Raw genomic sequence first — 27,379 nt, 5'->3', positions numbered from 1 at the left:
GTGGGTAGCAAATAAGTCCACCCCAGGATGATCCAATGTGATAAATATTGTTCCCCATTTGACAACTCATGGTTCAAACATTCAATCCATCTTAGTACATCTGCTTGGGTATTTCCTGATTGATGATACAGATAACCTGTAATGTCATGCCTCAGGCAGCCTGCTACCAGATTGTGACAGAGTTTCCACACAAAATATCCTGGACAATATGCCCTCTTTCTTGTTTATATAGTGATTGTGTTGTCTGTCTGCATCAGAAACACCTTACCTTTGAGCAGAGCTGTGAATAATATGAAGGCATAACACATGGCATGGAGTTCTAAGGTTTTTAAGTGCAAAATGTTTTCTCAACAAGTCCATGTATCTTGGACAGTCAAAGTGTTGCAATGAGCTTCCCACCCCTCTAGTGAGGTGTCAGTGATGATCCTGACCTGAGGAGAAACTAATCCAAAGGGCATCCCATTTTAAATTTATCCCTGTGGACCACCATGAAAGCAATTTGATAATATATCTCTGGATGGCAAATTTCTGGTACTGAGAGAATGCCCTTAAGAAATCAGTTTTAAAGAGGCTGCATCTTGAGTTGTGTATAAGGAACAGTTGTGGTTGTAGATGCCACGGGGCCTGGCAACCTTTCAATGGAATGGGCAGACAGAAAGTGTTTTTTAATGAAATGTTTGACCAACAACTGAATTAGACAAACTCAGTCAGAAGTCAAGAAGGCATGGACAATTGTAGAATTTAACAGATTCTATGAATTGCATCTGTTGATATGGGATGAAGTTCTATAATAATGGTTGTTCTCATGATAAGAAGGATGCATGTAGCAAGAATAGTGCTGCTAGGGACCCACAGTTTAGCTCAGGGGCCACAGAATCAGAGGCATGTTCTGATCCCAAAGATTTGGCCTCAGCTACTTGAAACCACCCAATTTCCACCTCACTCTCCAATAGCAATGGAACTGGCAATCTACAGTGAATCAAGAGGCGGTTCAGAGGGGGAAGCTCTTCACATGCAACAAATAGAACTGGTAAGGAAAACCTGTCTGGAATGGAATGCAGAGTCAATATATGCTTCTCCCTATGTTTAGTTTTTGCTTTTGCTTTCTATAGTGGGGGTTCTAAGGAGCAGGAAGAATTTCATGGTTCAGGTGAATGAGAACTCCACCTAATCAAATCTAGCCTCCAGTACCAACAGAATCAAGGCAATCAAAGGTAGCTGAGAATGTTGGTTAGCTGCCAAAGGGATTTTTGAAGGTTGGGCTTGCTCTACTAGGGTAGATGACTTTGTTGCTGGGCATTCTGAGTTGGATTTTTTTTATAAGAGCCCCCTTTAAGTAAGAAACATGATTTCGGGCCTTGGGGATGAACGGCACATTTTACAGGTCACTATAGTCTGCCCTTCTCCAATGCATTTTAGACAGAGAAGATGTTTGTCAGCATGAGTTCCCACATGAAGAAAGTGTCTTAAACAAAGTTTTTTGACACATGACTGGGGTCTCAGAGAGAGTCAAAACAGATACATTCCTGGCATAACGAGGAAACAGAAAGCTAGAAATTTGATTATTTCATCCTAACTGCAAATAATGCACTAAGGGAAAGGGCACCTCCTTTTGGAACATGACTGTTTAGATAGGAAAATGGATTCAACAAACTCCAAAAAGGAGGTGGCCCCTCCTCCTTTAGTCTTTAAAGGACAAGACATAGCTAAAAAGATTTCCAAGTGACTGGTCTGCACATGCACAATCACAATGGTGGACTGCACAGAAGACCGAAAATAACAAAACTGGTTACTACATCAAAAACAAAAGAACTAATAGAAAAATCGGTAAACTGACTGAATAAATTGGTTGTGGTGGGTTTTCCGGGCTGTGTGGCCATGGTCTGGTAAAACTTGTCCCAATGTTTCACCTGCATCTGTGGCTGGCATCTTCAGAGGTGTATCACAGAGAAAAGTCTGTTTCACACAGCCCAGAAAACCCACCACAACCAGTTGAATCCAGCTGTGAAAGCCTTCGACAATACATTGACTGAATAAATGTTTCCAGCCTCATGGTTTCAACAGCTGAAGGACAGCCAAGGCTTTACTGTATCAGAAAACAGTCTGAAGAAAGTAGATGAGAGATAATGTGGGCAATTATAGCTTGTAGTACTGGATGACAGAGAATACTGCAATGTTCCTTGTTCAAAGGAAATCATGGTTTCATTCTCATTCATAGGAAGACATTTTTGACTGACGGGATGTCCCAAAGCAGCATTCCCATCCAGATAGGGTTGATTCCTAATCAACAAGAGGTACAATATTTATGCAGAACTCTGCATCTAAAGGACACATCAGCCAAGGCAACTGAAGTTTTTATAATGTCTGACAAATGTTAAGGTAGACACCAATATTATTTCTGTATAAATATCTTCAAGGGAAACACTGGTGTCGAATGCCATTGACATAGCTGCACTTTACATGAAACAGGTCACTCTGGTGTCCTTCTAGAGGTGTTGTATGGTTTCCAGTCCACTGAAACATTTACTGTGTTCTATCTTTGGTGGAAGTACCTGAACAATTTTTAATTTCCTGTGAAAGTGAATCAATTAGACAGAGAATAAGTCCCAAGAAAGCATATATAATAATAAGGATAATGCAAGTGATGCTGGAAAATATTGAATAGATAAATATCCTTCTTACATTGTCTCTAGTATAAGCAAAATCCTCTTCCAACAAAGAAGGATTACAAATTTTTTCCAGGATGCTAAGCAAGCATCGACGGTCCCAGTCATCAGTTACACGACCTCCATACACGACTTCTCCAGTTAAATAACAGAGTGCTGTCCAAGGAACATCTTGTTGCTTCCCAAGAAGAATCTCTAGCATCTGGATAGAAACCTGGGGAAGAAGATTAGGAAAGGTGTCTACAACTTCAGCTTTACTCCTATATTTATTTCTTGTCATCACAGGGGTTTTTTTAAACATTAAAACTACATGAAGAGTCCCTGTCTGCAAATTTTTCAATGTTTACTAATGTTGCTGTTAGTTTTACATACTTGACTTTTTTCTACATTATAATCCAGAATAACTTGAAACCCAAGCCAGTCCTCACCAAGTTTCATCCAGACTTACAAGTTAAGATTTTACTTACTGTCTTGTCCAAACCTCACACCAATCACATTCAACCCCCAAAAGTATTAAATTTCCTCACAGTTCCAAGCTCCCATTCCTCCAAATTTTGATTAAACTTACACATTGTTCTTCATTTTCATAGCCACAGTAACTAGACTGCATTTATACCCATGTACTGCACAGGCAAAGAATGGTTGACTTACTTATGGTTCTGTAGGATATCAGTGGTATGGGTATGGGTACCCTTCATACCACTGCTATTGAAGTCCCAAACCCTACTCATTGTTCTAGCTTCTAGTTGCATGGAAGAATGGAGGCAAATCCAGAATACATTTTGAAACTTTTGCTAAGATGCTTTGTTAAAGAGTGCTGTAGTGATTAGAGTGTTGGCCTAGGTTATGAGAGACCCAATTTGAATCCCCACTCCACTATGGAAGTTTGCCATGTAGAACAGGAGAATGATGTAAGCCATTTTGGGTTCCCACTGGGGAGAAAGGTGGGGTATAAATGAGGTAAACAAATAAACAAAATTTATTTTTCCATCTTTTCTTCCTCTTACCTCCAGATCTGAAAAACTAAACTCATATGGAATATTCCAGCCCAAAGCTCCATATTTCTTTCTTTCCTGGATTACAGCATTGAAAAAACACAGACTAAACAAAAGCCTTTTCCATGATGGCCCACAGATAGGCTTGTTGAATATATCTTCTGTCACCTCTCCAGTACCACTTATCCCAAATGTCTGAAGTAATTTTCCTTTCAGTCCTTGTGGGGATTCAATGACTATCTTTAAATAAGAAACAGATGATGTATTAGTACAACATATAGGCACTGGCAATATATATATATATATATATTACTAGAAGAGCAATCCTGTGATAACTTTCTTGGTTATAAGTCCAACCAAATAGACCATAGCAGGATTCTGAGTAGACTTTTAGTAGACTTTTAATCCTAAGAAAAGTTACATTACCCTTCTAAGTCCATTGGCTTAAACAGAGATACAGTGTAAATCTGCTTCAGTCAATCATCTATAAATTGACTCTAATACATTTCATCAAATGGAAGTTCCTGTTTTTTTCCTTTCCCCCCGACACTGCACAAATCCAGAAGGAGAAAAAATATATAATCCTTCAATATATTAAGAGCCTTGGTTTTTCCTCTGTATAGCAAATCCAGTAAGAAAAAAAGAAACTCTTAAAAGAAGATAAAAAAGAAAAAGAAAAAAACAACAGCAAAAACCCACAAGGAAATTGAAACTAAAGAGAAAAGAAAGGGAGTGGTGAGGTGAGGTGGGGAGGGGAGGGGAGGGGGTGTAACCTTACCCTTCATACCCTACCTTATGGAAACATGGATTTTATATGATTTTTCATACAATATATGTATTTGATAAATGCTAACAGCCATATATGTGTGGAGCAGGGGTCCAAGCTACAAACAGGCCAACTCTGCAAAAGGAGATCTGCCAGCACACCTATGAAAGGGTTAATGCACTCAGCACCTCTAAAGGCCTCATGGACTGTATCTTGAATACCACACCTTGCCATGGCTGCAGCTATGCAAATAATACAGGAACACCCTGCTCTGAGATTGTGGTATCTCTTTGCCTCTAGCAACCATCAATGTTTACAATCTTTCCCTCCCTGATTCACTCAAAGCCTCAGTCAAATTTAAATAACATATCTGGCAGAGACTCCTAAAAGAAACTCTGCCTAAGCCACTCAAGGCTACTCCCTGATTCAATCACAAGACAATTGGTGCTACTGTCCCAACATTTAGAAGACAATAGATGAGCTATTAATTAGCTCAACCCAGCAATCCCAGCATGGAACTCCAGGAAGAGAGCTCCTAGCTCCTGCCCCAAACTATGCTATGGGGTATAAAAGCACAGCACACCCCAAGTTCTGGCTAGCTCTACTCTAGTGCTAGCTGGCTAGCTAGCCAGCTCTGAGCGAGCTCACTGGTTTGTTCCAGCTCATTACTGGCCTGAACCTCTCTTGGTCAAGTTGGTTTTGAGACACGATATCGTCCTTCGCTTGGATTTCCATGTGCGGTCAAAAGATCCCAGGATGAGCATGGAAAATATTCCTGTGCAGCCAGAAATTCCGCACCGTTCCTGAAGCTGCACAAGGTCTGCCCCAGTGTTGCCCCGCTATTTTTCCTTTGTCCCACAACTTTCATAAATTGTCAAATTGGCGGTTCTTTTAAAATGCCCCTGTGTGACCCTGCTGCCATGCAAACACCATGGAAGCAGACCCAGTATATTTTTCCTGCCTTGCCACTTCCTCCCACTTCTTCTGTCTCACCATCACCAATCAGCAACCATGGGGGGAGGGGGAAGAGAAGATGGCGCTTCCCACACAAGCCACACAAAACCCTCGAAATGCCTCCTGCACAAAGCAGCCAGAGTTTTCCATTGGTCTGCCGCCCCCTCACATACAAAAACACAGGCAGCTCTAGGGTACCAAGAGCACCCCCAGCCAACCCCAAATCAACAAAGCAGCAAGCCTGCAAGTCCATTGTGTGTGTGTTGGGGGAAGTGGAAGTGGAAGAACACATTTGCCCTAGGTACACCTCTGGACACCACTTTGGACTGAGTCCAGTTTCAAATACCTCCTTCTGTACACTATCTGGTTGGATAAAAGGAAGGAGGGGAATCTCAGGAAATCTTGCAGAAAAGGTAAAAGAGAGGAGGCTTCCAAGTGTGAGGGAGATGCATTTAGAGGATAGTCTTGGACCTATCAACAAAGATTTGTGGGACAATAGGCATGCTCAGATCTGTCCTGTGCTCATGCGGAACAAAATGGAGTATTACCTCCCAGTCCTGCCTTGGCTCCTGAGAAGAAGCAGGGAGCCGTGTGGAGGAAGAAACCGGGACAAAATAGCCACAGTATGTAAGACCCTAGAGAAGCTTTTTTGGGGGAGAGAAGTAACCCGAGGCACATAAATCTTATGTGTGGATACACCCTTCACAATAATTATTTAAGATAAATGTGAGAAAGTAAACTATTCAGTTTGGATGACTAAATTACAGTAACTGTGTAGTTATAGGAACTATTTCACATCTTACCTTAATGCCATTCCGCAAGATAGACTCAGGAAAAGAACAATATGGTGTTGAACTTAACCATAATCTAAACTGAGGGTTTATGTTTGTACTTGTTTTGGTAAACCTGTAAATAGAATCAGTTTAGGAACACAAGTGCTTTGCAGTGGCTTTTAAAAGTTTCATGCCATTTAACACAAGATCTTATCTGTTCAACCAAAGAGATATTTTCCTCAATTATCAGGGCACTTTCCCATATGATAATCTCCTAAATGGCTACTTATCTCCAGACCAGTGATACTAAACTTCTTCTGGATCAAGTGTTCTCAGAAAAGGTTTGTTTCTTTCTAGGCTTTTTTTGAGCAGATGGAGAAAATAAGATTCTCATACAGTCCGGCCTACTGGATTTTCACGCTTGCCTTCCACACACTCACCATTTTGAATAGGTGTATTCAAATACACTGATTTACATATATTCAAGCTTTGGGCTTTAAGGGCTAGTTAACATATACACATTTTATATAGGTAAGCAACTGTGTGGAGAAACCTGTGTTCACTGATTGCTTTGATGGAGACAATTTATGTGACTGTAGCTGCCTTTTTTAGGTGGCCCAATCATAGAAAAGATTTCTACTTTAGTCACATGACATGTTGAATTTACATTAAATTTGTTCATAAGACTGTATATTTGATGGCAACATTATTTTTTTAAAAAAACTATATGTTATGCCTACAAAGAGTCAGCATGGTGTAGTGGTTAAGAGCAGGTGGATTCTAATCTGGAGAACCGGGTTTGATTCCCCACTCCTCCACCTGAGTAGCAGAGGCTTATCTGGTGACCTTGGGCTAGTCACAGTTATTCATAACTCTCTCAGCTCCACCTACCTCACAGGGTGTCTGTTGTGGGGAGAGGAAGAGAAAGGAGCTTGTAAGCCACCTTGCGTCTCCTTAGAGGAGCAAAAGGTTAGGGTATAAATCCAAACTTTTCTTCTTCTAAATTCAAAAGCTGTCAAAATTAGTGGTAATAAAGGATAAAATATTTTGGATTGAGGAACAGAACAGTAAAACTTAAAGTATGAAGACAAGAAATTGTTGGCTGTTCCAAAAGAAATTGTTATCAAATATGGAATCTATTATACTGTTTGTTTCTGATAAGGGCAATCATTCTCTCAGGCTGTTGATGTTATTGCTCCCTATTGCACTTCTTTGTAGGATGACTGAAAAAACACTGTTCACTACAAAATGATTACTTCAACAATCTCTATGGACAACCTGAAACAATTGCAGGCCAACTCGGCCAAACACCTGCAGAATAATCAATGACTCACCATTGGTAAAAAGTTCTTTTTTTAAAAAAAATATGATTTCTTTATAACCCCTCCCCCACCCAATTAATAACTGCAGCAGTCTCAGATGAGGAATTTATATCAGTTTTTTGCAGGAATGTTCATAGGGCTTTAGGGGGAAAGATACACATAGCTGAGTCTCAAAGGTCCTATGAAGCATTAAGGTTAGCATAAGCATTTTTAAGCATAAGCATTTTTATTGTCATTGTGCACGCACAACAAAATTTACAGCAGCATTCCTCGATGCACACAATTTCAGACTCATACATCATCCTCACTTTCCCCTTCCTCCACTCATCCCTACACAGCCCCAAATACATCAATATGAAGCAGTGGAGTTTAGCATAGCCACAGCTCTAGAGTAGAAGCTGTCTCTAAGCCTCTTTGTCCTAGTTCTGAGGGCCCTGTATCGTCTGCCAGATGGTAACAGTTTAAAAAGAGAGTGTGCTGGATGAGACGGGTCCCTCAGAATATTTTGGGCTTTATTTAGGCTTCGGGAATTATAGATTTCTTCCAAGGAGGGAAGAGGGCAGCCGATAATCCTTTGTGCAGTAGTGATCACCCTTTGGAGCGCCACCTGTGGGGGCTTACCCATGGGAAAATAATTAGAAATAAATAGAAATGGCACTCACAAATCAACAATTTTGCAAAGCCTGGGCATAAATGATGTTGCAAGATGACAATTCTGAAGAAATGCCCACTGTCCACTAAGCATCTGTGCCTTATATATCAATTCTTCAGCTTTGCTTTCTTGACCACGACCCAAAGATATCATTTTTACATGTTGAGTATTTCCTTTTATTTCCTGACCAAGGCGTAAAAGGAGAGCTGCGGCATCCACTCCTGTGTAATAATACCAATTTGATTGATTTCCACCTCCATAAATGTTCTAACTTTAGATTTAGCAACATCACATCTTACCAGATATAATTGGCTAAGGGTTTGAATATCTGATGATGGACCCCTTAGCCAGTAGCCATACAGGACACATACCCACCCAAGCCCAATGGCCCGTGCCCCACCTGACCCAAACCTACCTGCCCCACCACTACCCTCAAGGTTTCCCCAAATTAGCCCTTCTACCACCCCCAGAAATCTGGCCAATCCAGAGCCCATGCTCTCCTGCTGGGCACACCCTTCCCCCACCCTTTCCCACACCCCCACCTGAATCCAGGCTGCCTGCCCTGCCTCCCCCTGGCATGTCACGGTAAGACATGTTTCTCTGTCTTGCCATGATGTACTTCTGAAGTCATAGGTGCAGGTTAAACATTAGGAGCAAAAACGACCAGACCTCAGCCACACAGCCCAGAAAAACCACAACCGCTGCTTTGAGATTCCCTTTCCCCACTTACCTTAAGCCCCGCGCTACTCTCCGCAAGTAGCGCGGGATCCCACTGCACTCCCCACGTCAGGGGCGGCAGCAGCGCAGCCGCCCCGACGCTGCCGCTCTTGGCCCCCTCAACGCGCGGCATCCCTGGCGCTGGCGAAAATGGCGCCTTTGGATGACCCCGCGCAGAGCGCGGGATCATGGGGGACACCCGGACGCGCGCCAGGGATGCCGCGCACTCACAACAGTGCGCAGCGACAGCGGCAGCAGGAGAAGTGGGGAAAGGCCCTGGGATTCCTGTTAGTAGACAAAAATCAGTGCCTCCTCCTCTTCTTCTTCTGTGTAAATATTGTTCACAGGAACTCCCCTCCAGCTATACAACTAGATCATACATTATATTAATCCAAACCAATTTTCACATGGTTATTATCAATGCACGCTACTTACCTTGAGTATGGATAAGAATTAGTGGTGTTGTACAGCTGGATTCTTCATACATTTTTTTCAGATTAATACCTCCAGCCTGAAGATATTTGGAGCCTAGTTTCTCAAATACAAATTCTCTTACTGCAGCACTTAAGCATTCTGGTCGGAGAACTTTTATCTATCAAAAAAGTTAGTAATGTTTATAACTGAATTTATAAAGGGCATGATCCACTGAAGATAAGTGAATTCAATACCCATTTATTTCCAAGGGAAAGTTAAGCACATGTTTTACTCCATCAAACTACTCTGTCCTTTCTCCTTTGGTAATCTTTATACTGGGAACTGTCTCCTAGAACAGCTGTGAGACACTTCCTTTTTCATTCAAAACCTATCTTTTCTATGGCACAAAGATTAAAATGTAAACACTGGTAACTGGAATGAACATACCTTTCACCCTACTAATGATTGTCTCTACATCTTTGTCTTCCCTTTGTTGTCTATACTGTGTGCTGCAGGTCCCAGACCTACCTGGGGTCTGCTGGGGCATGGAGGAAGATGACATGGGGGCACCTCACTGGGCCCATCTTTGTGGATGGTTAATGGCTGGGGAGACTTCTGCACATGCATGGCGGTTTCCCTGCCTCCTTGGTCCTCTCTGACTTCCTTCCGACCTCCAGGCCAGTGAGTTGTATAGTGGTCATTTCCAGGCCTGGCCAAGTTGTGCAAGCTGCATGAAGGCTAGGCCCAAGCAAGCTGTATTGCAACAAGTCATATGGTTGCCACTTTTGCACCTTGGTGAGTTGCACAAATTTCATGGTAGCAAGTTGAACTGCATGGTTTTGGGCATGGCCAGATTAAGTTCCCTTTCTAGGGCATTTGGAAATAGAGTGGGTATGGACTGGAATATCCCTGGAAATGGCTCCCCCCCCCCCTGCCTTTTAGTGATGGAAACCAAGGTTTGAAGAGTGGCTATATTATTGTGGCTGCCTAGAAGTCCTTCAAATGTCCACTGATATGTCGTTTTAAAAAAGAACAGGCAAAGTTTTACTATTTTTACATGTGTAAAAGGCACCAAATCATGATTGAGTTATGGTGAACCCAGCAAGGGACTTTTAAGGCAAATGAAAAGCAGAGGTAGTTTGCTGTTGCCTTCTTCTGCAGAATCTTTCTTGGAAGTCTCCCATCCAAGTACGGATCCTGCTTAGGTTCCAAGATCTGACAAGTTCAGGCTGTGCCACACCATATCTCTTTATGTTTTTTCTTTGGTAGGGCTAACTGTCAGATTTCAGGTTTGGGTTTTTTTGCAAATCTGCAGCTTTTCTCAGATTTGGTGGAAATATTGTTACAGCGAATAGCCAGTAACAATAAGTGATTTCAGCTCAGCAACTTAATGAGGCGCAGGGAGCAGGCGTTTCTTCAAAGAAGGATTTTATTGCAAGTGATTTCTTGGCACAGCTCAGCAAAAGGACCTCCACATGGCTGTGCATCAGCCCCTTTTATACATTTCCCAGTAACCCAGAAAAGGGGTGTAAGGCAGTCCCACCCCCACAGTGCAAAACCCAGGAAGGGGGCGGTCTCCTTCCATCTAATACAGAGAAAATATCCTAGAACACAAAAGGGAGAAAACAATCCCTTTGCACATTGTAGTCGACCCACGCGGTCAGCGTAAGAACGAGACGAGACGCGGAGATAACATCTGGTGGGGGTCATGTAGCGGGAGACGGAGGTCCGTGTTTCGCGAGTCCCGTCTGCCGGTTCCTGGCACCTTTTATTGTTACTCTATCGGGGGCGTGTAGGAGGGAGGACTGGGGGGAGTTCCGGGAGAGCGGGAGGTCGGGAGATCATCATGTGATGCATGATCTCATCTGGCTGCGATGCGGAGAAGCGTCTGGCGTCCTGAGCCTAATCCTCACCTGGGGCAAGACCATTGTCCCTGCGCCCGATGATTGAGCCAGAACAGTTCCGCGACCGTGACTCATGGGGATGAGAGTGGGGAGTGCGTCGTGGCAAGGCCGCAGGTCCGTTGGCGTCCCAACGTTCTACTACGGCACTGCTGGGTCGGCAGTGCACTACATCTCCTCCCCTTTTACATTTTAGAAAGCGAGGGCGAAGCGCTAAAGAGGCGATTTAAAGGGGCGGCGCTTGTCTCCTCCGCCCGTTTGGTGAGTTGGCCAAGCTGCTTGTGCAACATTAGAACTTGGTTGCGGGGTAAAGAAATCACGAGGGGTTTCTGCTACACACGATTACAGGCAATATTAGATTTTGCATTGAGACAGAAACAAGATCCGATAACAAGGCACACAATTAAACCAATGCAGAGCTGTACAATAGCACTCAACCATCCTCCCGGCAGCCAGCTCCAGAGGGGCTGACCACCAATGAGGGCAAAACATCATACTTCAGATTAGATACAACTTCTTGCAGCTCTGCACTTTCATGTGGATCAACTGGGAATTATCAGAAAGATTAAAACAACACATATTATGTACATTCTCACAACCTTGGTGATGTAACAACAACAAATAATCAATAGCGGCACCATTGTCTAGGGTAGAAACGGCGAAGTTCCTGCTGCTTTCGGAGGCCAAGTGGCATCCAGAGCGGTGGAGAGTAGAAGTTGATGGACCGCCAGGGCACAGGCCAACCGGCCAATAGTCTTAGCATTGTAGGGCGAGTCCGGGGACTCCCACTAGGAGATTCGCGGCGAGGCGACCAGCCGGAGAAGGCGACGGCGATAAGCTCCGACAGGAAGAGTCGAAAAGGCAGGGGCGGCGGCGGCGTCCGGCTCGAGGTGGAGCCTGGGGTAGGACAATGGTGAAGCTGACTGAGGCAGCAAAAGAGTTCCACGGCGAAGTCGAGGCGGGGATGTAGTTAAGCGTCCTCTCCCGCAGGTCCAGAACAACCAGCCCTGGGGGAGCAGGATGTTCCGAACCACGGGGAATGTCCTCCATGTGTGTGCAGTTCCAACTGGCCCGACGAAGGCGAATGGGCCGAATTAGGTTCCCGTTCGACTCGCGCCCGGTGATGCGAGCGCAGGTGTTGGACTTCGAAGTGGTTAGCGACCGTCTTGGTGACCAGGAAAGAAGCGCCAGCGAGGTTTGGGCCAGCCGGGTCCCCAGTAAACTCATAGAATATCTGATGGATGAGGCATTCGCAGAGGGCTCAGCCCGAACTCCGCTTAGGAAGTCTCCGGGTGCTTTGCAGGCGGGGAGCGAACAGAATCAACAGGCTCCCGACTCCCTGAGTACTGGCCCAGGCAGAAAGATGAAGGCGTTGGCAGCGGCAGCAAACTGCTCCCAGATGTTGGTCTGGTGGCTTGCCAGGGGTGGCCCGATGCGCCATCGGCAGGAGGCAACAGAGCGAGCAAAAGGATGGTGAGTCGCTGAGTTGGTGGTGATGATGCATAAAGAAGGCGGCACAGAGGTTCAGCGGAGTGTCACCGGGGTGGTCTTGCTGGCGCAGCAGTGCTGGGAGCCTGGCTGGTGTTAATTAGCCTTGGCGTCTCCCAGGTCATTGGTCTTTAGGCGTTGGCGGCGGCGTTCCTGCTGGGATCGCTGGGCGGGATCCTCTAAGAATGCGTTCCATCTCGGGATGGGGTTAGTTCCTCACTGGCGCCATTCCATGGGTTGGCCTGTCATGGCGAATCGAGGAGTCCACGGGGAACCTGTAGGAAGGGACTGAAACACACACCCCTTTCCCAGGGATTCACAGGCGGAGTCCGCCAGGCCTCAGTTCTAAGCGGATGGCGGGAGATTGGGATCCGGATTAGTATTTAGATTTTAATATGGGAAGGAAGAAGGCTTGTTTTGCAGCCTGTGAAGGTTGCACAATGCAACCCTCCTGGGGGCAGCCTACACTCTCCTCTTTCTTTAGTTGTTTGACAGGGAGGGCAGGGAGGTGGCGACCCTGAGGTGGGAATTGGCTTCAGAGGCGTCATCAGGAGTGCGTCAAAGGCGAGGGTCCGAGCCACCGAGGGAAGGGAACAGGCGAGTCCTGCAGGGGATTGTGGGTATGCATGCTTAATCAGCAACACAAAGGGGGGCTTTGGGAAGCACCTTTTGGGGGGATGGGTGCATCGAGGGAGAAATGAAGCAATCAGGCAATTAGAGGCAAATTCCTCGCACACACAAAGGAGGAAAGGGGGGTTTCTTTGCAAGGGAGTTGCACTTACGTGACCTTGGTGGCTAATGCAGGAAGCTGGATGGTGCTAAATTTTGTGATGTCCGAATTATCTTGAGGAACTGCCGTCCCGCCCGGGGAACCCGCTCGCTTAAAGAGTGACACCGTCGGCATCTGGCCTTTAACATGGTATTGATAAAGCTGCCAGAGGCTGGGCAACTATAACTTAGCGGGTTTGGGTATTAAACATAATGGCGGCAGCCCTTTTAAACTGGGGCCTGTCCTGACAGTCTTTCTTGTTATCCAGGTGAGGCCAGATTTTAATCAGGGAGGCCAGTGGCCAATTGGCCCTCCGCCTTTACTAGTCGAAAAAACAGAAGGAAAAGGGGAGGGAGAGGAAACAGATTTCCTGTGGAAATTAGGAGAGCAACCGGAAGAGCGATTGGAATCAATGATCGTGGCGGCTTTACCCATCCCAGACCAGAGTCGTTTTAACCCTGACTCATGAGGTCTCTTCCCCAGAGATTGACATGGATGTCTAGAAACGATGGAAGCGGACTGTGAGCTGCAGCTCGAGTCCTGGAAGGCTGTTGACCGTGGCGGATGCTCGTCTCGCGGTTTTGTCTCCACCCCAGATGCGGGCAAGCCTCGGTCGGCCACTGGTGAACCCTTTCGGCTGCTCTGATGGCGGTAACATCAGCGCCCGGTGTCCACCAGGCAACCTTGAACTTACATCCTTCTATGGCGACTCCAGATATGGGCGGAGCTCCCGATAAGTGTCTCCACGCGCTCGCGGCGGTGGTGTAAGAGCCTCGCCATGTTGGCTGCTGCTGGGGCTGTAACCTTTATTAGGTCGGCAGCGGGCAGCGCATGGGGCAAGAAGAAGAATCAACTGGCGCAGCTGGCTCAGCGGGCAGCTCCTGTGGGATGTTTGTCCAGACCTGGAGGTGGATGGGTCGCTTGAGTGCGTGGAGTGATCACTCGGGGGCGATGAACAGTCCCTGTTCAGCGGCAGAGGCCTTTGGCAGCACTAGCCCAATTGTCCCGGTAGGGATGGGCTCGTCATACTGGGTTAGGCGACAAGAACACCGTGGGGAACTTAAAGGAGATGGGCTGGAGTGCATGCGGCCGAGATACCCGCGAGAGGGGTGGAGTGGTTTGGCAGGGGCCTTGGCGTTTGGGTCTGCTCTAGTACTCTCCTCCTTGGTCCTGGGCTGGGGAGGCGCCCGAGGCGGGGAGTTTCCCGGCCGGGCAGTCGTTTCTCAATGGAAGCCCTTCTGGCAGCGTGGGCACCGGGTTTTAGGTGGCCTTCTCCTCCTGGGGAGGACCCTCCTCCATCGGGGTTGTAGGCCCCCCACCGGGCCTACCCTACTCCCGCGCCGGAAGTGTGTCGGGTCTGCATAGTTAAAGCAGTCATCCTGAGACTGTCTCCCGCCCGGTGGAAAGTGCTGCGGCGAGGCTAACTTGGTGGTAGGAGGATCCAATGTCCTGGCAAGCCTTAAGCATGTCGGCCAGTTCAGGATTTTTGCCTAGGCCCGTGATTGCCCTGCGGCACTCCATGGAAGCGTTCTCGCTTTGCGAAGCATGGGGAGCTCGTTTTGGAGCCTCCTGGCTATCTACCACCTCTTGGCGCTTCCTGGAGCCTGTTCACAAATTCAGCATAGGGCTCTTGGGGTTTTGCGGATGGAGGAGAAACTCTGGGTTGGCTGGCCGGCATTGGGGACTTTGATAAATGCCTTATAGAAGCACTCGAAGGCGACCGTGGGGTGGCCTCAGGCAGGACAATCTGATCGTTGGGATTGGCAAAAGCATCGAAACCGTAAAGCTGGCGGCCCGATTGAAGCAGAGGTGCTTTCCTGCTCTGTTGAAGCACTGCTGGCGGAACTCACTTTCCCAGACCACAAATTGTGCAGGGCTCAGGAGCATGCCGAAAGGTGGTCTTCCAGTCATCTGGGACCATTAGGTGGTTCCTTGCGATGGCCTCCAGCATGCCTCTCATTAGGGGCTAGTGACTCCTACGTCCGCATTGCTTTCATGAACTTCGGTAAGGATGTTATAGCTTGAGGCGGTGCACCGACAACCCGCCCGGGATGGCGCCATTCTCCCCTCAGTATCTGTGAAGTGGATGGGGCACAATGCACAAGAATATCGGCATGCGTCTTCCGTCAGGGTTTCTTTCTTCTGCAGATCGTGGCTATCGTTCTCGCGAGTTTTGAAACCAGCGCCATTACGATGGTAGCGGAGGATGCAGTAACCGAGAAAATGAAAGTAGCGAACAAAGGGAGGCGGTTGAGGCAGCGGGAGAGTTGAAATGGGTGAAGAGGCGAGGGGCAGAAGGAGGGACGAAGCGTCCAATTTAGTGGATAGAAAATTCCGGGTTGAAATTGAAGGTGAAAGATCGAAGAATGACCTACAGCAAGGAGCCGTAGGTCTGCAGGCTGATGGCGACAAAACATTGTCTCCGCGTCAGTAGCAGCGACATCGGTAGCGAGGCTCTGTCGCGAAGAGTCGCCGATGTTTTCCCAGTCCTTAAGATTCAATGTCCCCCCCTCTGGGTACCATGGACACTGAGCTTCAATCTCCTCAACCGATTTAGCAGCTCCCTTCTCTTCTACGGGGACCCTGCATTTTAGATTAGCAGCTTTTCAGTTACGTCCAGCGTTAGCTTGTCATAAGCCCTGCTTTTACGAAACTCCCATTACTCACCGGTGTTCCGTCCGGGCCGAAGGAGAGTGTCCTAGGGCGATGTCTCTGGATCGCCCGATCCAGAAGGACAGAAGGCGATGCAACAGTGACGGTCCCCTGGATGCGCCCGATCCAGCGGACTTCGATATCAGCTGACCCTTCCCGAAGCGACGGTGAGCAGGGTGGAGGTTCGAGGATTCCGGGTTTTGAGCGCACCAGCTTGTAGTCGACCCACTTGCCCGGTCAGCGTATAAAGAAGCGAGCGAAGGCAGCGGAGATAACATCTGGTGGAGATCGCCAGCAGCGGGAGACCCGAGGAGGTCCGTGTTCCTACTTGAAGTCTCCCGTCCTGCCCGGTTCCTGGCACCTTTTATTGTTACTCTGTCGAAGGCGTGTAGGAGGGGAGGACTGGGGGAGTTCGGGAAGCGGGGAGGTCCGGGAGATCATCAGAGTGATGCATGATCTCATCTGGCTACGTCGCGAGAAAATCGCAGCGTCTGAGCCTAATCCTCACCTGGGGGGCAAGACCATTGTCCCTGCAAGCCCAGTGATTGAGCCAGACAGATTCCACGACCATTGACTCATGGGGGGAACGAGAATTGGGAGGTCGCGATCACGACCCGGCAAAGGCCGCAGGTCGATTAAGCGTCCCAACGTTCTACTACGGCACTGCTGGGTCGGCAGTGCACTACTACATCACATGCTGATTAAATCAAATCTTTGCCTGAGGTGGTTCCTTGGGAGTGTTAGACAAAGACCAGTTTAAATGATCCAATGAATTCTTGGATCCTGAAAGTAAGGATGTGAACAGTCCAATGAGCTTCTGGATCCTGAGGTAAAAAAAACTTCAAAACAGTCAATAGCAAAACAGGGGTGACATCTTCCAAGGCTGGAGTGACCCTTGGGTGCTTTGGCAACAGATTTGATTAAGCAAAGTCCAAAGAGGGTCGTTGTTCTTGTCAAAGAGATTACCGGCTGGCGTTGGTCTAAGCTTAGCATTCCAGAGTCCAACTTCCTTGTTGCCAATATCATGAACCTTAACTGGCTATTGCTTCTATTCTCAGACACAAATTTCAAAAATAACATTTCTAACTTAAACATTAGAAGGGAAAACCTTAAAGGGATAGAAACACACATACTTATACTTATAGAGCAGGACTGTACATCTACCTACTGGCAGGGCTCGCTTAAAACTAATAGAACCTTAACCTAACAGAAGGGAACCTTATTAAACTAAAATCCTAAACTGCGGGGCATAAAACTTAACTAAGAGAAGCTTTTACTACATCCTAGAATGACACAAACACAATGGAAATCATATAGCATTGACACAATCATGCATATATATTCTTTGTGAACCTTATGAAGGCTTCTGAACCACACAGGTCTCTGCATCCGGGCAGGGAGCCAGTGTAGCCAGGCAACCTGACTTCAGGAAAATATTTTGTTTATTTTCCCATCGGTAACAGTATCACATGTCTATTCAGGGCTGCAGTTTCTGGAAGTGGTGTAGTGATTAAGAGCAGACTCTAATCTGAAGAATCAGGTATGACTCCCCACTACTGCACATTCAGCCTGCTGTTTGGCCTTGAGCTAGTCACAGTTCTCTCAGAACTCTCTCAGTCTCACCTGCCTCACAAAGTGCCTGTTGTGAGGGGTGGGAGGGGGAATGTAACTCCTTTCGATAGAGAGAAGCGGGGTATAAAAACAAGCTCTTCTTCTATCCGCAGATGGGGCCCATGGCAATCATCCTTAGAAGTCCTGCTTCTCCTCCAGGTACTTGAATCAATCTTTGTGATTTGAGTTTTGTGCAAATCTAAGTGACTATCAGCCAGCCAGAGCCCTTGAAACTCCACTGGATGGGAAGGGGTAAGCAAGCCTCCGTTTAAGTTAGGAAAGGAACATCAGCTTAGCCAGGATATTCCTGATTTGGGAGTTTGAGAATATTTGGGTTTACCAAAAAATGTCTGGTCCATTAGACCTGAATCTGAATTTTACTGAATGTTTGTTGCACAACTTTAATCCCTATTTTCCTCACATATAAGTACAGTGTTGTTCTAGCAGATTTCCAAATAAGAGATATTTAGGCAGCCCACAGATCACATGCTAACATTTTTATTCAAAACAGTTGCTGAGCTATCTTAAACAATTGTGAACAAGTTGTAGAAGAGTAGTAATGTTTCTTTTCTGCTGTCACCACCACTTCATAGGTCTTCCAATAGTCTCTAAGTGTAATCTATCAGCTTCACAACCAGCATCATTCTAGTTGTTTCCCAGCCCTCTTCAGGTCACTTAGTTTTGTAATGAAGAAGGGGCCTATCTTTCCCCCAGAGACACCCTCACTATTTTTCTTATTTAAGCCTCAGTTGTACCCTTAATTAGAATGGATTTAGTTGCCTTTTGTACAATGTTCTGTGGGAGGGAACCTTAGTTAGACCCTGTCCCTTTAAAAAGCCCTCTATAGGCAAGAGCATGATAGCATTCTTATTAGTTAGCAGTTCCTGTTTTGCAGTCTGTTTAGTTCAGGTGTCTGGGGAGGCTGGAGACAGCAGTATCTCAGACGTTTACAGTGTTAAAGATCCATGGTATTTGAGTAATCAAATTTCAACAGAATTGCAAGGAAACAGAATCCAAGTAGAGGACACCAGGAGATCTCAGAAGCGGCAAAGCAGCACAGACTTCCTTAGAAGCAGTAAAAGAAAAGTTGGTATCTGCAAGTTCTTCAAACCATCTCCAATCATTTCCAGCATCGCAAATATTCACTATTAGTTAGACTTCATGGAGGAGTCAGAGTCCTAAACGTTCAGTACTATTAAACCGTTTTTGAACTGTTACTTATTTGTCTGTGGGTCTTATATTTGGTTCTGGCCAAGTGCAAAGCACTTGATTTTAGTTTGCTTGGGGAACTGAACAGGGCCAGTTTACACCCCAGGATCAGGAGTGGTCATACAGGGGCAAGCTTGTCAATAGTTTCAAGGAGTTTCCTGTTCTACTTTATTACTGATTACCAGAGTGAGTTAATCCCCTAGGCAAGGGAAGGAAATATAATAAATAAATAAAATATTGTAACAAAATAATACAGAAGTATAGAGGCATCTTAAAGACTAACATTTATTCCAGGATGACATTCTTCCTAAACAAAAATACCTCACTTTACTTACCAAGATAAGTCTTTCAAATAAAGAAAGATTCTCCCAAGGAAAATGTGAAGATGCATGATCCTGATCATAATTTTCACCTGTAATTATTTAAATAACAGACAATACTACCTGAACATCTGAGATAGATTATACAACAGTAAGTACTGAAAAATATTGTAAACTTTATATAGTACATCTGTATATTATAGGGATATATATATTTGTGTGGCCTATAACAGAAATAAGAATAATTTCACTTTCATTAAATGCAAAAAATTAATGTACACCGAGAGCTGGTGCAGAAGTACCCTCAGTATATGTTCACATGAGTGATTTGCTTCTGCAAGTACTATCATTTTGGAGGAACTGTTCACAAAGTTTTCCAGTGGTTTCTTGAAATAGTAAGGCAGACTAACCAGTGGATTTTTCCCCTATGGAAACAGCAGCAGCAGCTCATGGGCTTTGGTAGTCTTTTGTACGTGGGAATAATAAAATGTACTCTACACTCTTGGCTGAGTTCTGAGGGCATTTCAACCCAGACCTCTGAGCACCCAATGTCACCATCATTCTTTGCTATGTATCATCGAAGGCTTTCACAGCCACATTCAACTGGTTGTTGTGGGTTTTCCAGGCTGTGTGGCTGTGGTCTGGTCAATCTTGTTCCTAACATTTTGCCTGCATCTGTGGCTGGCCAGCCACAGATGCAGGCGAAACGTTAGGAACAAGATCTACCAGACCATGACCACATAGCTGGGAAAACCCACAACAACCACTCTTTGCTATCTTTTATGGCCTTTCGCATTATGATTCACACCCATTTGCTGGTAATGAACAAGTTTCAAAAATCTGATAGCAGAAGAGATGGGGCGGGGTGGTGGTGAGGTGATTTGGTTCCTCCTCACTGCAGTGTCAACTCTTCTGGCGTTACAAGGACAAGCTTGGAGGAAAGCAGGAAGGATTCAACCTCATGTATGTTGGTGAATGGAGGTGAGCGTGAGCCACTCTGGAAATCCTTTTGAAAGGGATGCTAAACTTTAAATATATACATGAAAGTAAAGTGATTCTTTACGGTATATATAGAATGGGACATGCATGGGTGCAGTGGTTTATATGGAATATGAGGATGGGTGATGTGAAAAGAAAAACTACACTATACATTAAAACATTAAACTGTTTAAAATTGGCTTAATTGGGGAAGATGACTTCAGCTAAAAGACTTTATGACTATTCATAGACAATGTTTAGAATTGTATGTATTCAGCTGCACATATAATAGGAACCCAGGTGAAGCTTATGTTGGAAGACCATGATAAGGATTAAAAACTTCTGAACCTCTTGAGGGTGGTTTATAGCATTAGGTGAAAATTTAACACTTACCTTGCTTTGCTGAAAAAATTGGGCTATAACATTCACTAAGGAAACGATACACATTCTGACTACTAAGAAAAGCTTCCCATTGGTGAGAATTTGATAAAAGAGAATTACACAACAGGCTGAAAGTCGGTATATGAGCGTTCATGTACTGGCATTCTTTCCACATAAGTTCTGTAATCCAAAAAAGAGGACTTTCCAGAAATTCAAAAGAACCTAATCAAACAATATTATTAATTTAGTTAGAAAATATTTTATCTTTATAGATTCTCAGCCAGAATTACTAAGCATGTTTGTAACTATAATATTTTCCATTCAGTTTGATCAATGACTGAAAGGAAGAATGTAGAGAAGTATGTTAATGTATCTTAACATATTTTGACTGTATTAGTAAATTGCTATATTATCAACAGTCTTTCCACTTTGTCTGAATTTTTGTCAAAAAGATTGTACTGCATTACCATGGAATAGATTCAAGCAAATGTTAAATTTAGAATTAAACCTGGACAGTTCCTTTAAAGGCTATATGCTTAAGCTACACTGGGCTATACATCCCTTAAAACTTCCTAATACACATGGCATTTTCTATAAAGGGATTTAACCAGTTTTCTAGATAATTTGTTGCATATTCTAATATTTGTAATCAAAAAAGTGTAGCAGGCATAATGCTAATTTAAATATATTAATTGTATCCATTAATTTTATTTAAAACTGTTCAGTGTTATTTCTATCCATAGTATTATCCTTTTTTTTCAATATATAGTAGAATTTTTCCAGGGGATAAAATAGCAAAAGTGGTCATGATACCTTGCTACAAAACAGAGGCATTCCTCTCATTGGGCAAAGTGGGCAGTTGCCCAGGGCGCCGCTTTGTGGGGGGGGGGGTGTGTGTGTGCAAAAACTGCAGGTTCATTTGTGGGATTTTTTGCATTTTCAGTGTATTTTCATTTTTGGCCTGCAGAGTGCGCAGTTTTTAGGCTAGCAGCACCAAAATTTCAGGGATTTTTTGGAGACTCTCCTGATTATATCACCCAGGTTTGGAGAGGTGTGGTTTAGGGAGTCCAAAGTTATGGACCCCCAAAGGGAGTGCCTCCATCCCCCATTGTTTCCAATGGGAGCTAATAGGAGATGAGGGCTACACTTTTGAGAGTCCATAACTTTGGACCCCCTGAACCAAACTTCACCAAACCTGGGTGGTATCATCAGCAGGATCTCACGAAGATACTCTGAAATTTTGGTGCTGCTATCTTAATAATTGTACCCCTGACAGCAGGCACCCCCTAAATTTCCCCAGATTTTCCTTTTAAATCCACCCCCTTCCTGCCAATGGTAGTTTTCTTTCTTTCTTTTATTCTCTCAATGCCTAATAAAGGTTGTTGCTGTTGTTATTATAATTATAATAATTATTATTAAATCCACTCCCTTTGGCATGGATTTAAAGGGAAAATCTGAGGTCCCCAGTTTAAACATTGAAAACGATGCTGTTTCAGGGTGGGAGATAATCTACCCCAAAACAGTATCACTTTCAATGTTGTTTAAACTGGGGACCCCAGATTCTCCCTTTAAGGTGGATTTAAAAGGAGAATCTGGGCTCCCTAGTTTAAACACCATTGAAAATAATGCTGTTTGGGGGTGGATTCCAGCATCACTTGTTTAAACTAGGGAGCCCATATTCTCCTTTTCAATCCACCTTAAAAGGAGAATCTGGGGTCCCCAGTTTAAATAACATTGAAAGTGATGCTTTTCCCCCCAATTGGGGGGACTGGAAATGTTTCATAGCAGTAATAAAACATTTTGACAGCATTTTGAACATGTTTTCAAAAATATTTCTGCTGTGTGGCATGGCCCATTGCTGTGTTCAGATTTGTGAGTTGGGGCATGTTCTATAATGTGATGGTGACTTTGAAATGACCTGGTGGAAAAAATCATTGTTTGGTCACGGTGGGGGAGGGTGGCCGCCCATGGGGGGGGGGTCATCAAACTCAGGTTTTGCCCAGGGCTCCAGTTTGCCTAGGTATGCCACTGCTACAAAATGTACAAGTAAAACAAATTAACTTTGAAAAAGCTTCTCACACATGTCAGAATCGTATGAAAAGGTACCCTATAATCACATAGGAAATTCCCTATCCCTCCTGTAATCCGTTGCCAAATGGCTAGTGAGAAGGGGGGGGGTATTCTTCCTCCCTTTGGCTTCCTCCACCATAGATGTGGACAGCCATCGGTGTCTTCCTCATTGGCCTTCTCTTGGCTCTTTTTGAAGAAAACATGGTAAACTAAGTGCATATGCTGCACTAAGCCTCTTAGCCCCTTCCAAGAAGTCCTAATCTTGCAAGAGGTTAGGAGCAATTCAGTCAATGGGATTCCCCAGATCCTGTGTACCAACTAGCATTATTCCATTGTCACCACACAGCATAATACAGCAGCTCTTTTTTGCCTTGGTCACAAAAATGTGTGGCAACCTCTGTTAATCCCCACAGCAGCTGCCAATTGGAAAGGTAGATTTGCACCATCAGACAGGGCAGATGTGTTTTTTGGTTGCATTGTAACCAAAAGCAATAGGGGCTTTGAAGCACAGTTCATTTTATAGCATTTAATAACACCTTAGCATTTTGTTCAACACTGAAACAGTCTCTCTTATGAGATGGTGGAGACTTAATTATTGGAAGATGTTGAGCATCTACTTGTCAAGAATATTATAGTTAGAGTTCTTATGTTAACGGTGGGTTGGACTAGATAGTGGTTCCTTTCAACTCTAAGATTAATTTTTAATTTATTAGAATATTCTTTGTTTTATTCATGTAGGTTTAGTTTTACTGAATGACAAATTTTGTTCTCGTTTTGTTCTAGTTTTAATGATCAAGTAGACAATATAGCAATTTCCACAATCTTTAAATCACTTTAAGCAGTAGAAACACAGAGATGACAAATATAAGTTATGGGATTCAATCTAATGCACAAGGAAAACTGCACCAATGAAATGGAACTTTCTTGTCTCCTCCTTGGTGTAAAGCTTACCATGCTTCACAGGCTCCCCCAGTCTGAGCTAAGGGAACCACCAGGAACTGTACTAGATAATATGATGTGGTTGTCTGGAGTGGGAGGAGGGGCTCAGGGAAAATTCTCCTGTGGGCAGAAGCATTGTCCTACAACCTATTATGCTGGCAATACTTGGAGACAAATGCATCTATGCGTATATCAACCCCTGACTTGGTAATTATAATTATCCGCATATCATCATCATCATCATCATCATCATCATCATCATCATCATCATCATCATCATCATCATCATCATCATCATCATCATCATCATCATCATCATCAAACTTATATGCTGCTCTCCCCCAAAGGGCTCAGAGCCGCTTACATTCAATAGATTAAAATAGAATATATTAATAAAATACATTAAAATACAGATTAAAATAAATACATTAAAATAAAATATATTTAAATACAGTCCACTAAAACCCTATAGCTGGCGACATTCTTCACAACCCTCCCTCTCTTTTCTGAGGAGAGACTGACTGATGTTATGTAGGAGGTCAATTGATGTAACTGCCTCAACAAATGCCTGGTGGAACAGCTTTTACAGGCCCTGTGGAACTCTTTCAAGTCTCACAGGGCCCTGATGGAAGTAGGTAGAGGATTCCCCCAGACTGGGGCCAGAGCCGTAAAAGCTCTGGTTGTGGTCGAGGCAGTTGCACCACAGGGGAACCAGGGGTTGCCAGTAGATTTGCCTCTGCTGATCAGAGGACACATGTGGGGCAATGGGGGAGAGCCAGTCCTTAAAATGAGAGTGTCCCAGCTCTCTAATGGCCTTAATGTTAAAACCAACACCTTGAACCTGATTTGGAACTCATGGAGCACTGGGGTGATATGCTCTCGTGGCACAATGCCAGACAGGAGTCATGCCGCCACATGCTGAACCAATTTTAAATACCAAATCAGGGACAAGGGAAGACTAGCATAGAGAAAGTTACAATACTCTGGCATAGAGGTGACTGTTGAATGGATCACTGTGGCCAGGTCATTACAGGAGACATACAGAGCCAGCCACCGTGCCTGGCAAAGGTGGAAAAATGCCACCCTTGCTGTATGGGTCATCTGGGCCTCCATCGACAAGGAGGGATCCAGATAGACCCCCAGGCTCTTGACTGAGGTGACCCCTTTAAGGGCCACCCCGTCCAGTGTTGGAAGCTGGAACTCTGCTGGTTCCCCTCCCCTCCAACCTACCCACATGACCTCCATCTTTGCTGGATTTAGTCTCAATGTACTCTGCCTCAACCAACCAGCTACTGCCTTCAAACAGTGCTGGAGATCCACAGGGGTGGCAGCTGCTTGCCCTCCATCAACAGAATGAGCTGAGTGTCATCAGCATACTGGTGACAACTCAGCCCAAAGCTCTGCACCAGCTGAACGAGAGGTTAAATAACAGTGGGGACAAGAGAGCTCCCTGTGGTACCCTACATATGATAGTGCTCCGAATGTCACCTGCTGTCCCCGACCATGGAGAAACGAGTTCAACCAGCATAAAATTGTGGCCCGAATATCTGCATCAGCCAGGCGGTGGGTCAAAAGATCATGATCAACCATGTCAAATGCTGTGGTAAGATCTAATAATACCAGCAGTGCTGACGTGCCTTGGTCAGCTGTAAGCAGAGTTTGTCTGTAATGGCAACCAGCACAGTATCCGTTCCATGCCCAGCATGGAAGTCAGACTGGAAGGGATCCAGCGCCAATGTGTCATTCAGGAAAGTCTGTAGCTGTTCAAACATCACTCTCCCAATTACCTTGCCCAGAAATAAAAGATTCAAAACTGGGTGGTAATTGGCTGGATCACTCGGATCCAAAGATTATCTTTTCAAGAGTGGACTGACCACTGCCTCCTTCAGCGAACCTGGGAACTCTTCTTGCTCAAGGGAGAGATTGATTATATCCAACAAGTGGCCTCATAGCCTCTCTAGACTAGTCTTTATCAGCCAAGAGGGGCACGGATCCAAAAGACAGTCTGGATGTCTAAAAGGTAGTATGTCTAACAGGTAGTAGGTTTGTGAGAGTACAGAGAAATGTTCCAGGATTGAACTTGAAGATGTCCAAGGGGCTTCTAGTTCGCTAATTGTATCAATTGTGGCAGGAACATCTCGGTGGAGCATGGAAATTTTATCTGTGGAGAAATGGCTTCCAGCTTATGGCCAAATCCTTATGTTTTCATTCCTCATTTAGGGACGTTAATGACCGAATTATACGAAACAATTGTGCTGGGCAAGAGCACGCAGATGCAGTAGAGGAGGCAAAGTAATCTTTCTTGGCCTCCTTTATTGCCAACTCACAGGCTTTCATAAGCTTTTTACAAGCTGTTCTTGATGCCTCATCGTGATTTTTCCTCTACACTCTCTCAATTCATCTGAGCTCTCATTTCCTTGAAGGCAGCTCCTCTGTATACCAGGCAGCACGTCGGGGACAGGAGTGCAGAGGATGGCAGGGAGCAATTAACTTGGTGACATCTGACAGCTTGGAGTACCAGTCATTGATTTGCTTATCGAGGATGCCAGTGGGTGCAGGGTCCTGCAGAGCATTCTGGAAATCAAGTGGATCCACACGTTTCCGTGGATGAGCTAAAATCTGCTAATGTCTAAACTGGGATAGGATGATAACTCCACCTGAACCCTCAGGGCAAAATGGTCAGACCATGGCACTCTATTAATATTCCCACCCCAAAAATCAAATCCAGGGTGTGACCTGCCTGATGTGTGCAGCCAATATTAACAAGAGGGAGGCCTAGTGTCACCATGGATGACACTAGATCCACAGCCACATGTCACGAGGCCGCATCCGCATGGACATTGAAGTTCCCCAGGACAATAAGCCTGGGGAACTGCAATGCCCACTCTGAGATGGCCTCTAGCAGCTGGGACAAGCTGCCTGCCAGTGTGCTAGGTAACCGGTACATTCTATGTTCTAGTTACAGCACAATTTGTCTTATGCATGTATTTATTTTAACTAAATATAGCTTTCTTTACCATTATTTCCAGGGTCTTCTGCATCCTTAATATTTGCCATCATGCTAGAGTAGAGAAAGAAGTTCCACTGATTCTCTGGTATGAAGCCAAAGTTGTTACTAAATTGATTTTCACCACAATTATTTTTCATGATTGTGGCACACAGCAAGAAAGAAAAACATAGTTGATGTTCACTAAAAAGAGCTGAAGAAACTGTCTAAGGGAATAAGAAATACAACAACCATGATAATGAACTATACACTGCAAATAATTACTAAAATCAGCTGAATATAAATTTTGTAATAAGTTCAGGTAAAAGTACCTCATAAACATTACTTGTTAACTTGTCAAGTATATTATTAACATGTCTGTTGAAGCTATCTGTCTCACATTCTTCCCATTGTTCTGTGGTGGAATGCCTTCTTTGCATATAGAGGGCTCGAACTGTTCCAGTCACAGGAATATGTGACTCACTCAAAGAAATATGACTTTTCAGTTTCCTAGTATAATCCATGGAATCTACAAAGATCTTATGAAACCACACCAATGAAAACTGATACATATAATTTATGTGGACAAGATCTGATATCATAAAGTATAGTACAGCACCTCGAGTTGCAATAGGAATATAGTTTTTACGTATTTTTTCTATCATATTTTCTGTTCTGGCTGATTCTTCAACTCGTTCAGATATTTCTGTTGAAGTGATTTTTGTTCTTTGTAAATTGTTAATGAGGTCCTGGTCATCTAAAATATGTCCTAAAAGTTAAAGAAAGCTTATTTCAATTTTCACATAGAATAAAGCA

General features: G+C 44.6%; 1 protein-coding gene across 1 annotated transcript in view; it reads right to left on the bottom strand.

Moving 5' to 3' along the window:
- Positions 1-27,379, bottom strand: part of DNAH14 (dynein axonemal heavy chain 14) — a 306,182-nt gene that overhangs the window by 26,092 nt on the left and 252,711 nt on the right. Inside the window, 9 exon segments of the mRNA XM_048504880.1 lie at positions 2,683-2,880; positions 3,674-3,901; positions 6,185-6,287; positions 8,139-8,349; positions 9,281-9,437; positions 19,225-19,301; positions 20,581-20,790; positions 26,595-26,790; positions 26,896-27,332. Coding sequence (XP_048360837.1) covers positions 2,683-2,880; positions 3,674-3,901; positions 6,185-6,287; positions 8,139-8,349; positions 9,281-9,437; positions 19,225-19,301; positions 20,581-20,790; positions 26,595-26,790; positions 26,896-27,332 — 1,817 coding nt within the window.

Source organism: Sphaerodactylus townsendi, linkage group LG01, assembly GCF_021028975.2.
Source record: "Sphaerodactylus townsendi isolate TG3544 linkage group LG01, MPM_Stown_v2.3, whole genome shotgun sequence".
Classification (NCBI taxonomy): Eukaryota; Metazoa; Chordata; class Lepidosauria; order Squamata; family Sphaerodactylidae; genus Sphaerodactylus; species Sphaerodactylus townsendi.
This window is presented reverse-complemented; position numbering and strand designations above follow the sequence as displayed.